General features: G+C 53.9%; 2 protein-coding genes across 5 annotated transcripts in view; one reads left to right on the top strand and one right to left on the bottom strand.

Annotated features, from left to right (window-relative positions):
- The window catches only part of MAST1 (microtubule associated serine/threonine kinase 1), a 29,475-nt gene extending 24,662 nt beyond the window's left edge, over positions 1–4,813 (bottom strand). The window contains exons 1-2 of one of the 4 annotated variants that reach the window (XM_079115969.1): positions 4,701–4,813; positions 1,002–1,033 (exon numbers count right to left, since the gene is read on the bottom strand). In XM_079115969.1, the coding sequence (XP_078972095.1) occupies positions 1,002–1,033; positions 4,701–4,739 (71 nt within the window). In that variant the 5' untranslated portion in view covers positions 4,740–4,813. Of the gene's footprint in view, positions 1–647; positions 859–1,001; positions 1,034–1,153; positions 1,254–4,640 lie in introns of those variants that run through there. The other 3 variants (XM_079115967.1, XM_079115970.1, XM_079115968.1) reach the window with 3 other exon arrangements.
- Positions 4,814–8,475: 3,662 nt separating this feature from the next.
- RTBDN (retbindin) lies at positions 8,476–11,127 on the top strand. The gene is made up of 5 exons (XM_079115016.1): positions 8,476–8,868; positions 9,346–9,505; positions 9,634–9,744; positions 10,385–10,481; positions 10,803–11,127. Exons 1-5 carry the CDS (start codon positions 8,700–8,702, stop codon positions 11,028–11,030), a joined length of 765 nt encoding a protein of 254 aa, XP_078971142.1. The 5' UTR covers positions 8,476–8,699; the 3' UTR covers positions 11,031–11,127.
- Positions 11,128–12,449: the final 1,322 nt, after the last annotated feature.

The following is a 12,449-nucleotide window of genomic DNA, read 5'->3' as shown; positions in this document are numbered from 1 at the left end:
ATGCATGCCTGGTTGCATGGGTGGGTATGCGTGGCACCTCCCAGCGTATCTGGGCCACTAGGGCTGTTGTGTGTGTATGTGTGTGTGACATCATGTCCTGTGTGACGCTGTGTCACTATATTCAGTGTGAGGCTATGTTGGGGGGGATCTGTGCTATGATACAAGACCCCCCTTTTCTTCTGCCCTTCAAGATCTCAGCTCCAGAAGAGGGAGCCCCCAGCCCCTGCAGCCCCTTCACCCTCAGCCGCAGTGACTGAGCACATTAGCGCGTCCAGGAGCACGCGGCATGGGAGAGGGGGGAGGCCAGACTGCGGCTATTGTTCTGAGGGTGCCAAACCCCCCACCCTCCCCTTCTTCCCCTACCCCCACCAGGCTGGCAGAGACCTCAGCACCAGTAGACAAAGGCGCTGCAACCCCCCACCCGGCGCAACCCCCTCCCCCTGCGGCCATCCTATCCAGTTTGCAGTCCCCATGGTCTCGACCCGCACCGCCCGAATTGAATCCCATCCCGGGCGGGAAGGCGGAGCGCGGACACCTCTGGCGCAGCTGGACCCGGAGCAGCATCCCGGGCCCCGCCCTGCTGCAGCAGGCTGAGGGGTGGCTTTACGCGGAGGGCCGGGACAGGGTCTGGGGGTTCCGGGGTCTACCTCTTGGTGCGGCGGAACATACTGCCGCCGGGGAAGGAGGGCATCGAGAAATTGGAAAGCGCGGTCCAGAGAGAGTCAGACATGACCCGGCGGCGGCGACATGGTGGCAGGTGCGGCAGCAGCAGCGGCGGCGGCGGCGGCGGCGGCGGCGCGGGGAGCGAGCGCGTGGGGCGGAGGCTGGAGCCGCAGCGGCCAGGGGAGGGCGGGGGAGGGGAGGGCCCTGCGGCTGCAGCCGATCGGGAGGGGGCGCTGCTGCGTGTCCGCGCGCCCGGCCCCGCCTGCGCGCGCGCCTGGCGCCCCCACCCGGGCCGAAGAAAGGGCAGCCAGAACAGTGCGTCTCTTTCCAAGGCTCACCTGCTGCTTTTCCGGGGCAGGGGCAAATCCTTCTGGAAGGGAAAGGGGCAAAAAGATGGAGGTCAGCGTGGACCTGTAGCCATTGCCCACAAGGCCACTGAGCAACCCCAAGGAACAGAAGTAATGCGGAACAGTCTCATCAGCATCCTCACCTTCATGCTGGGCCATGCATTGAGCAGAGTGTCCCAGGGTGACTCCTCTCCTGATCCCCAAGGTCCAACACAGGGTCAAGTACACAGAAGGGACCCTATATAGGGCTGCTGGGTTGGCATCTCAATGCATGTTTATGCAAGTAAAACAGGAGTCTTTATTCAAAAAATATTTCACACACACCTACTGTATGCCAGGCCCTATCCTAGCTAGATGAGTGACAGCCATGAATGAAAAAAAAAAAAAAAAGTCTGTCCTTTTAGGGGTAGCATTTAGAGGGACTAGCAGACACCAAATAAGATTAATGTTAATGCAAAAGAAATAATTTTAGAAAATGTGTTATGAATAAAACTAAACAGAGTAATATAATGGAAAATGACTCGAAGGGAACAGACAGCCAGAGGGTGCATCTCTTTCAAGTTGGTCTGAAATATAAGAACCAGGGGGAATCAGTGGAGAGAGGATACTAGGTAGTAGGAACTGCAAGGGCAAAGGACTGGAGGCAGGAATAAGCTTAGTATGCTCAAGCATGAAATGTTGAATGAATGAATGACGCCTCCGCAGCGAGAGTCACAGAGCTGGGGGTGGTAGATAGTTAGGGTGGCTCAAAACACATTTGAAATGAGAATCTGGTGGTGGCCAAGTGTCCTTTTTGATAATGGCAAATGGTAGTAATCACTGGCTATTAATTTTATATATCTATATTTGAAGAAGTTCTTTTTCTATTTTTCTAGCACTCAGGAAATCACTGCAGTGTTCAGAAGTTACAGTGTCTTGGCACTTTTGGGGGGCCAGCTATGGGGATAAGGAGCTCCAATCCAGCCAGTTATGTGTCCAAAGGCTGAGATGGAGTGGTTTGGGTTGGGTAGGGCTGCAGGTGGGAAGATTTGGGTGAGTTTCAGAAGGTCTTTTGAGCTGAATATGTAGCTCAGTGGTAGTAGAGCACATGCCCGTGAAGGAGGTCCTGGGTTATATTCCCAGCACTAGGGGAAAAAAGAAAAAGGAAAAGTGTTGTAAAGGACTTTTGAGGGGACTTCAAAGGTGGGGGGATATATGTTCTAGATCCTTTTTAGGATCTCTGAAAACAGAAAATCTGAGTTCAAAAATCTGTTTTGCCTTTTGTGACCTTGGCATATGGTCTACCATGTCTCCAAGAGAGTTAGTCTGTGAGACAACACAGGTGCCTGTGCTTAGCATGGTGACTAGCACATATTATGTACTTAATAAATTTTCAATCAAAAGAACAGGAGTTTTGGATAGACATGCTGCATGACAGAGAATTGAGTCAGAGTGTCTTCCCACTGCCATGTACAAAGGACAGACTTATGGATGGGGTCAAAGGGCAGCCTTGCGTTCCCCTGCCATGAATGACTAGAAATCCAGACCCGGTTTTCCCTCTGTTTTTGCTGGATAGGAGTGAATGAGACGCTTCCTAGACCTGGGGGACTAAAGCTGCTGGTCCCGCAATGGCCCAGGCAAAATCAAGACCTGGATTTTCTGGTAACGGAGCTCAGGGCTCCAGACAAGGTTTACTCGACCTTGGAAGGTAAGCCCCTGGGGGATCTTTAAGAATCACCAGAAGAAGCCCTCAAACCCAGCCTCATCCACTAGCGCCTGCAAACATTCTAGAGCCAAAGAAAATACAAACTGAAGCAGCGGATTTCAGACCTTTGTTGTCAGTGAAGACAGAGTTTAAAAGTCGCTCTGCGGAGCGGATTCTGCTTCTCCCTGGGATTAACGAATGGCTGGCACCCCGGACTAGGGAGGCATTCGAAATCCGAAAGCTGTTCGTATGTCTGATCCCAGCACACACAGGGGAAGTTTCGGCGCTCAGCTGGGGTGGGACATTTCCTAAGAGGGGGCACCCGTGCGTGTGAGTGTATCCAGGCACCGAAATAGTTAACTCCACCAAAAGGTATAAGGAGGGGGCAACCCTCCCGCGGGGTTCGCCAGATCAAGTGCACGTGTGGGTTGGGTGGGTGGGTGAGTGGAAGATTGCAGGGTTGGGGGAGGGGTCTGGAGCGGGAAACAGAAGTCCCGCGTGGCGCTGAGCCAATAGGAGTCGGAGCCGGTTCGGAGGGCGGGGACATGTACGCCCCGCCCCTTTCCTCCCTTTTCCGAGGGACCCGACGGCGTCGACCCAGCCTTGCTGCTGCAGCACTTGATCTAACTTTGCCGCAGCTCCCTCCCTATTCTCAGAACCCATTCTCCTAACCCAGCCCTGGGAGTGGGATGGAATCCATGGGGAGGATTTCTGAGAGGCCTAGGCTGCAGATCAGGTCATCTGATCTCAGTTTGAAAGTAAATTAGCTTTCCAACCCTGTCTGGCTTCAGTATCACCCAGACGCTTAGGAAGTTCTTCCTGCCTTCTAACCTTCATTTTTCTTGCTGCACTGACTGATCAGCTCCCTTTGGTCTCCGACCTTGGGATGATGGATTAGAGGTGCCTAAAGATGGACAAGACCTCAGGTGAAGACTTGAATCTTCCCCTTGTTTTCCCAAGCTCCAGACTGAAGCTGGAACTTGAGTCTGGGCCCGTGCTTGGCTTTATCTAAATTCAAAGGTAGCAAGCATGGGGCTGATCTCCAAGAAGGCTCAGAAGGACCAGACCCCAAGGTTTTGCCTTGGAGCAAAGCTTTGATCATTCTCCCATCCGAGGTTAGTTGAGGGAGCACACTCACATGGAACCTTCGTATTAAGCCTTCAGAAGCCCATGCCCAAGACAAGAGCAGAGGACCCTTCTCAGCTTCAGAATCCCTACCCACATTTGAAGTGGGAGCTCCTGACGTCTGGATTCCCTCCCCACTCCCCTTCACTCCACAATCCTCAGTGTCCCACTCCGTGCAGTGGACCCACGCCTCCTGCGCCTGCGCAGCCTGGAGACCAGCATCTTCTAAGGCTGCAAGGAGCTAAAAATCGCTCCCGCCCACCTACAAGCTGGGCTGGACTTGAGGCTCTCGGTCGTGGGGAGGGGTGTTGTAGTGGAGGGTGGTGGAATGAAGGAAGAGTGGGGATGCTGCCTAGGTGCTGGTCCAATTAGGGCAGTAGGAAGAATCCTGGTGGCTGCACAGGTTCATTGAGAGTACAGGGGTCCCAAGCCTCCGAAAAGGTTCCCGAGGTGGTCAGGGGCGAGGCCACCGCACAAACATGTTTACGGCTGCTGCAGCGCTGGTGGCCCCGAGGGGCGCGAGCCCTGGGGCAATAACTTTGCTTGGAGCCCCCTCACCCCCAGACTGGCTAGACTCCAGGACGATGACTTCGACCCCGCGCCCCTCCCCCTCCGCGGTCCAGGCGCCCCTCCGGCCAGCCTCGAGGGGGAGCGCTAGGCTTCACCCCTTCCATCAGCTCCCTGGATCTCCGGGCGGCGCCTGAGGGGCGGGTCCCCAGCGCAGCGGGACGCGCGGCCACCGCGTTCCCTGCTGGTAGCTTCCCGAGGCGTTGGGAGGGGTTGCCCCGGCCAACCCAGGCGCAAGTTCTCCCACCTCCTACCTGACTCCGCCCCAGGGCGCCGACCCCTTCCCCTGGACCCGGGCCCGGGCTGCCGCGTACCTGCAGCCTCCGGCGGCGAATCAGGCCCGAATCGTCCATGGCGGCGGTAGCGGCTTCGGCCCGGGGAGGGAGGAGGGAGGCGGCGGCGGCGGCGGGAGGAGGGAGGAGGGAGGGAGGGAGAAGCCGCGGGGACCGCGGCGGCGGCGGCGGCGGCGGTGGCTAAGGGGGGGGTGGCGGGGGCGGAGCGAAGTGGGGCGGACCCGCGCCGTCACTGCGTCTGGGCGCCCGAGCCTGGCCTCGGCCACCGCTGCCCGCGTTGGGAGGAGGAAGGGGCGGAGGGGGAGGTGGAGTCTCCAGATGTCCCCAAGGGAACCTTGCTACCGAGAGACCCCTATAAAGAGAGACACCCCAAGAGAGAGACAAGCTCACGCATAGACTCCCAACACAGGGAACACCCCAAGGGAGGCATTCTCTCTGAGATGTATTCCCTCTGCGGACATCCCCCCAGAGATTCCCTGGGGAGACAGTCCCACGGGGACACAGTGTCTACGGGGATGCCCTCTCCAATCAAGAACAGTCCCTCACCCTGAAAATCAATCCTAGGAGAGCTGTTGTCTGAAAGGTGATGCTTCATCTCAAAGCGTCTCTCTTCCCGAAGAGAATCCCATGGGTGACATCATGTGGGAACTCTGGGGAGGATGTCCCCAATGAGAGCCCCCTGAAAGCCATATTCTCTATGGGAAATTGTCCCTATTCAGGAGACACTCACATCCCAAGAAATACATTCTTATAGAGTGGGATTTTCACGAAGGAGACTCGTCACGAAGGAGATGTCCCCACAAAAACATATACATGCACATACACCCCCTTCCCTGACTTTCCCAAGCAGACCTTCCTCATGGACCCTGCAGTCTCTCTAGTTTCCCTTCCCTCATGGTCAGGATTAAAGAGCCAGGCCAGGTCGGGCTATATTTATAAGAGCGATTAGCTGGTACTCGGGGAGGGGGCCAGTTGAGGCGATTTTCACTCCCGCCCCCAGTGTCCATACAGCTGAGGCAAACCGATCATGCGTACTGGAGTTGGAGAGGAGAGTGTCGAAATCCTCCCCACTACAAGTTTTGGCACTGGGCACAGACTGGGGAATGGCTTCCCAAGTGTCTAAACCTGTAGCTGGTCCCAAGGTCCTGGAGGGCACGGCCGTCGGGCGAGAGCGACCCCTGCCGGACAAAGGGGGTGACAGCGAAGTCTGGGTCCGGGTGTTCCAGGGAGCTTGTCTCCTCTTCTCCAAGCTTTGCTCTGCATTATCTGTCTCTATCTCTGTTTGTCGGCATGTTTGTGTAGGTGTCTCTCCAAGTCCGTTGCTTGCATCTGTCTCTGTCCACGACCTGGACTTTGCTCACGTCCGCGTCCGCAGGAGCTCTCCGTGGTGCTGGTCTCACGCGCATTCCTGTCCGCGGTGCTGAAATCCGAGCTCAGAGTCGGGGACTGAGGTCAGGGGAGACGAAAGGGTGTGGAGGGTCTGGCAGGAGGCAAAGCCCAAAGACTGGATAGATCTGGCCCATGAACATCCTGGTCCACCTCGAAATTAACCAGGGAAGGCTAGGTCCTGTAGGTCTTGATCAATGAGACCTCTAGGACATCATCAGATGATGTCTACTGACTTATTCCTTTACTCAACACTTGAGTGTCCAACACCTACTGTGTGTCAGACAGTGTTCTGAGATCTGAGAGCACAGCAGTGAAAGAGACAGACAAAAAAAAAAAAAAAAAAAAAAAAAAAAAAAAAAACCCTGCCTTACCCTGAGATGGGAGGGAGACGGATTTGTAGTGGTGGTCATTCACAAACACACACACATTCTGCAAGCACAAGCAAACACACACAGGAGCATGAACATGCAAACACATTCAGCAAAACATACCCACACACAACACACAGATACACATGCACATATTGATGCACACTCAGCTAATACAGAACGTGAATATTCTCTATAAACACATAACACACCTACAAATATTCTCAGCAAACACAAAAGTACATAGTCACAGGCACTCTGCACATACACCACAAAAACAGACCCACACATTCTGTAAACTCACACATGCAAACACATACGTAATAAACACGAACTCACAAAAAAAAATAAACATTTGCAACTATGCACTCAGCAAACACAGATACCCACAAACATATACATACAACTCACACTGCAAATATACAAACAATGGGAAACAGACAGACACATGCTCATCAAATGCAAACAACACATTCAAGTATATCCACACAATTCCAAAACGAAGGGGTGCCCAGTGCACACAAATCTCATCCAACAAATGGACGCATTATCTTCCTGACACACACACACACACACACACACACACACACACACACACACACATGTTGCAGGGCTATTTCCCCTGTCTAACTCTCCCACTAAGATATCAGGTCTATGAAGGTGGAGATTTTCATTTTCTGCTCACTGCTGCATCCCCAGGACCTAGCACACAGTAAGTCTTCAATAAGTGTTTGTCACTGGGTGCAATGGAGCATGCCTGCAGTCCTAGGTACTCAGGAGACTGAGACATTGAAGATCAATCTCAGCAACATAACAAGACCCTGTCCCAATTTTTTAACAGTTTAAGGGCTGGTAATGTAGCTCAGCAGTAGAGCACTTGCCTAGCCTGTGTGAGGGCCTAAGTTCAGTTCTCAGCACTGAAAAAAGAAAGTGTTAGGGATGGAGCTCAGTGGTAGGTCACCCTGGGTTCATCTCCAGCACCACCGAAATAAGTGAGTATATTAATGAATTGAGAGAATGTTCCCAAGGAATACACACTTACAGAAACTGCAGGAGCATGCAGGAGCACACACACGTATCTTCAGATACAGACACAGACTTTGTTCAGTATGACAACATTCTCTTGTTCATGTATGTCCAGGGTTCATGGTCAGCAACCTTTTTCTTCACTCATTTACCACACAACACTTCCCCAAGGACACCTCCCTGTACACCCCTCTACATCCTTTCTCCCACATTTGCTGTGACACTTATCCTCAACTGCACAAGCTTGACTTGGGGACATATACAAACCTCCTTACCCAGATTCTGAGCACACACACACACTCAACCACAAAATACACAAAAGCACACCCACACACATATACACAAATGAGACTTATAGATGCACTTAACACCCAGTCAACACAAACACTCTCGACTGTCTCTCACGCACACGGAGACTGCCCCAAACATATAGATACAGAGCTTATGTCACAAACTCTACATAAGGGTAGCACATGAGCACATACATACACTAGCCCCAGCCCAGGGCTTTCAGTGAGAGTGGGGGCGGGGCTGTGGGAGGTCCGGCCCCTGTGTCAAACCACGCCCCTTTCCGCCGCCACTGGTTTCTGGACTTGATCCTGAGGTGTCTCAGCAACCCCTAGACCCCAGTCCTGCTGCTAACAGGTGAGGGGCAGGGGGACAGGGAGACAGAAAGGGATTAGACTTGTATCCACATACCCTAAGCTTACCCTGTGCTGGAGTTTTGGGACCCTAGCGGCAGAACCCCAGCCTTGCCACAGATAAGCTTGGTGCCAAAGACCCGGCCATGGGCAGCAGCACCTAAGCTGATTGTGAGCCGAGAGAAGGTGACCGTGAGAGGGGCCAGCGGAAGGGAGGGAGGAGGCCGAACAGAAGAAAGGGAAGAATTACTGGACAGGAGGGGACTGGAAGGACTAGGGTGGTCCTCTTGGGTTTGAGGAAAGAGGGGTGATTAAGGGAGGACAGGATGGGATATATGCTGGACAGATTTAAGCTGGTGGGCAGGTGGCACCTGGAACTGAAGGGAAGGAAAGGGTATGGGTCTGATGGGAGGAGCTTCTGGGTCAAAGACCAAACCTGACCCCCACCAGTCCCTTGGTATTTGAGGGTCCTTGATCATTGCCCATCCCCCCTGGCACTGCTTCCTGGGTGTGCATCTGAGGGTGCCACTCTGAGCTCCTAGAAAGTCATGGCGAGACTCACTCCTTACCCCAGTTGACTCTTCTCTCAGGTGGACATGGCCTGCAGGAGCCACATCCGGCCCAACGACTTGACTTGCACCCTGCAACTGGCCCTGGCATGGATCATATTAGGGGCCTGTGGAGGGAGCCACCAATTCCAAGCTAGGTCCCAGGGACACTTTGGGCTTGCAGCAAATCTGGGCACAGGCCAACTGCAATTGGCAGGTGAGTACGTCGGACCATGCCTAATTCCCAACACACAGGAGCCCCCACTCCACCAGGGCAATGCCAGAATTTTCTTATGAGAGGGGCATAGGGTGACCATGAGGGTGGGTAACCAGTGTTAGTGAACAAGAATGGTGGTTAAGAGAACAGACTCTGGATGCTAGACTGCCTGGGTTTAAATCCCAAATCTGCCAGCTCATGTGACTCTGAGCAAGTCCCTTAACCTCTGGGCTTCACATGGACCACTAAACAAGGGTTGGGGGTGGGTAACAGACCTACAGACCTACCTTATAGAGGTACTGTGAAGGTTAAGCATGTGAGCATTTGTATCATTTCAGGCACATGGCAAATAATAAACTGATTACTGTAAGTGATATATGATTATTTCTACTTGAAGCTGCACTTGCATCCCAAGAGAAGTATCTTTACTTAAATTTGATGTTTTGGAGAAATGATGCAATCGTGGTCTTTGCTTAGGGGACCTTCAGGCCTCAGTTCCCCAACCTTACCTGATGATCCAAGACCCTGGCTCACAGGCGTCCCTGTTGCCAGAACCTTGTTGTCCCTCAGAGATGGACACACCAGAGGCATCAGGCCCTGGGATCTTTGCACAGCGCTGCGGGACTCCCAGCCCAGGGTGAGTACCGCGCCCTCTAGCGTTTTCTCGTGAACTTTGCCCCAGATGCCCGGGTCTAGGGCCTGATCCCACCCCTCTTCCGCCCCGCGGATCCTGACCCAACCAGGCCTGCTTCTCGCAATGTCCAGATGCGAATCCTTCCTGGGACACCTCCAACGCGCGCTCCGCAATCGCTTCCGCCTGCTGCTGTTGGGGGTACGCCAGGCGCAGCCGCTCTGCCAGGAGCTCTGCCAGAACTGGTACGAGAGGCGGGGCACTAGGGGCGTGGCCTATTGTTTGGGCGGTATAAAGGGTCGGGTATATGGCCTGGTGGACCTTGGGTTTGGAGAGGTGTGACCGGCCTCCAACAGAACCAAAGTCTACGGGATGAGGCCTAGTGTTTAGAGTCAGGCAGAAAGAAGCTAAGCCTGCGGCTTCCCGGGCTTTTAAGATGACACTATGGGGCGTGCCCTCTGATGGACCCGGAGTTTTTTAGGGGCGGTTGATTGAAAAGGAAACTTTAAAGGGTGGAAACTAGAGGGTCTGAGGTCAGCAGAAATGAGGGCAGTTGTAAGATCGCCCTGGGTCTGTGTACAAAAAGCTGATAAACTAGAGCGAGGCGGGTTGGGATGTAGCTCAGTGGAAGAGAGCCTGCTTGGAAATTCCAAGACCCTGGGTTCAATTCCCAGTACAGCTAGTAAATAAAGGAGGTCTAATAAATAAATAAATAAATAAGGGAAGGAAGGAAGGAGAGAAGGAAGGCAGTTAGTAGGGATGGGGCTTTAGGGGCGTGGTCCAGAGAGGCAGGGCCTGGATCTGAGCGAGGCGCATGGATGGGGAAGGGTGCTGGGAAACGGCTGCGAAGTCCTGACCCACCTTCTCTGCACACATGGCCTGCAGGTTCGCCACCTGCGAAGCTGATATCACTTGTGGCCGGACTTGGCTGTGGTCCTCAAAAAAGAGAGGCTGCGAGGCTAGCTGCCGCACCTACGGGCAGGTGAGCGAGAGGCCGAGGGAGGCTGCGGTCCTATCTTAAGTGCCCAGACCCTGCAGTCCGGACTGGCATGCGCAAGGACCCTGCCCCCCACCCTACCCCCTTTTCAGTCTCCCCTCCCCACTGGAATGTTCCCCTGGTCTCCCACGGGCCCAGACTCTGCACCTGCCAGCAGTCCCGCCACTAACCCACTCCAAAGTCCCCACTCGTACCACACCCTCCAAAAAACGTCCATACCGTCCTCCCCCAAAGTCACGCCTCTGACCACACCGCCCCCAGCGGATCCGGACTACTCCCCAAGCGCCGACGCCACTTTCTTCCTAGACTTTCGCTGACGGAAAGGACCTTTGTCGCTCGCTTCTGGGTCACGTCCTGCCGGTGGCAGCTCCTGGCTCCCGCCATTGCCTCAACCTCTCCACCTCATTATTGCCGCGTCCTAGATCAGGACGATGGGCCCGGGAAACTATCTCCCGGAGCTCCCGCCGCCCTCGCACCTCGGTCCTGGACGCCGGGGGCAGCGGGAGTGGCAGTGGAAGCGGCAGCGGCCCCTAGCGGGCGCCCTTCCCTAAGCACAGGCCCCTCTGCCTTCTAATACCCAGAGTCCCGTCCCTCCTACCCTGGGGCTCTGAGACGGCCCCCCTCCCGGTTATTTGAGTAACAGAACGACCCAACTTCCAACTAATTTTTCCCTCTCCTTCCCGAATAAAGTCTCTAGCTAGAGCACGTGGTATGGGTCCTTCTTGGGGAAATAGAGAATTGCCAGAAAGTTGCAGGTCTAACTTTTTTGGTATGGGGATTGAACCTCGGGGCACATAACCACCAAGCCACAATCCCAGCCCTCTTTTGTATTTTATGTAGAAACAGGGTCTCGCTGAGTTGCTGAGGGCCTCACTAAGATGCTGAGGCTAGCTTCCAACTCACTGTCCTCCTCCTTCAGCCTCTCAAGCCACTGGGATTACAGGTGTGCATCACCACATCGGGCATGTGTCTAAACTCTAATCCTTAGGACTAGACTGACTGCCAGCCTATATCCTGGAGTGTGGTGACAACTCAGAATACCCAGGTGTCATGGCTGGACGTGGGAGAGCATGAGGAACTGAGGAAGGAAAGAGGCGTGCCCTCCACTGTGTGACGCCAGGCCTGCCAAGATGTACATTGACAGTTATGAACCAAAATCCACTTCACAGACTTCCCTTCTGAGCAAGCAGGCCCAACACTGGCAAGTTTCCCCTTCCTTCCTCCTATACAGAGGACCCTCCTCTATATCCCAGCTCCTAAGGCAAAGATCCAGGGTCAGGATTTCTGCTGTGAACACTCCTCTTCCCCCACTCTGCCCCAGGGATTGAACCCGGGGCGCCTAACCACTGAGCAACATCCCAGCCCTTTAATATTTTGAGACAAGAGTCTCACTAAGTTGCTTAGGGCCTTGCTAAATCGCTGAGGCTGGCTTTGAACTCTCAATCCTCCTGCCTCAGCCTCCCCAGCTGCTGGAGTGACAGGCATGCACCACTGTGTCCGGCAGCAAACATTGCTCTTAAATTTTTTTTTAGTTGTTAATGGACCTTTATTTATATGCAGTGCTAAGAATCGAACCTAGTGCCTCACACATGCTGAGTGCTCTACTGAGCCACAACCCCAGCCCTAAATATCACTCTTAATCCTCCTTCTTTCCACAGGCCCCAAGAGAGTCCATTTTCCTACCTGCTTTAAAAAAAAAAAAAAAAAAAAAAAATGGGGGCGGTGGGCAATGTTCCTTTCAGTTGTTCACCAGAGCCAGGTTACTGGAACCCTACTGTGTGCCAGGTGATACAGATATTTCAGGCCGATTCCCTGTCCTCAGGGAAGACAGAGTCACATAAAAAGAGAAGTGCCCTACTGGGGGAGTAGCAAGCAGGCCCCTTTCAGCTGAAACCAAACCAGTTCAAAGTGCTTTCAAGATGAAACAGTGGTGCCAGATGCAGGGGTGCACAC

Source organism: Sciurus vulgaris (assembly GCF_902686455.1).
Source record: "Sciurus vulgaris genome assembly, chromosome: 16".
Classification (NCBI taxonomy): domain Eukaryota; kingdom Metazoa; phylum Chordata; class Mammalia; order Rodentia; family Sciuridae; genus Sciurus; species Sciurus vulgaris.
The sequence above is the reverse complement of the archived record's forward strand: the minus strand, read 5'-3'. Positions and strand labels throughout refer to the sequence as shown.

Coding starts and splice junctions, on each gene's coding strand:
- RTBDN (XM_079115016.1), top strand. CDS start 8,700: ATGGCCTGCAGGAGCCACATCCGGCCCAACGACTTGACTTGCACCCTG. Junction 9,745..10,384: donor CAGGAGCTCTGCCAGAACTG/GTACGAGAGGCG, acceptor CATGGCCTGCAG/GTTCGCCACCTGCGAAGCTG. Junction 10,482..10,802: donor GCTGCCGCACCTACGGGCAG/GTGAGCGAGAGG, acceptor CTTTCTTCCTAG/ACTTTCGCTGACGGAAAGGA.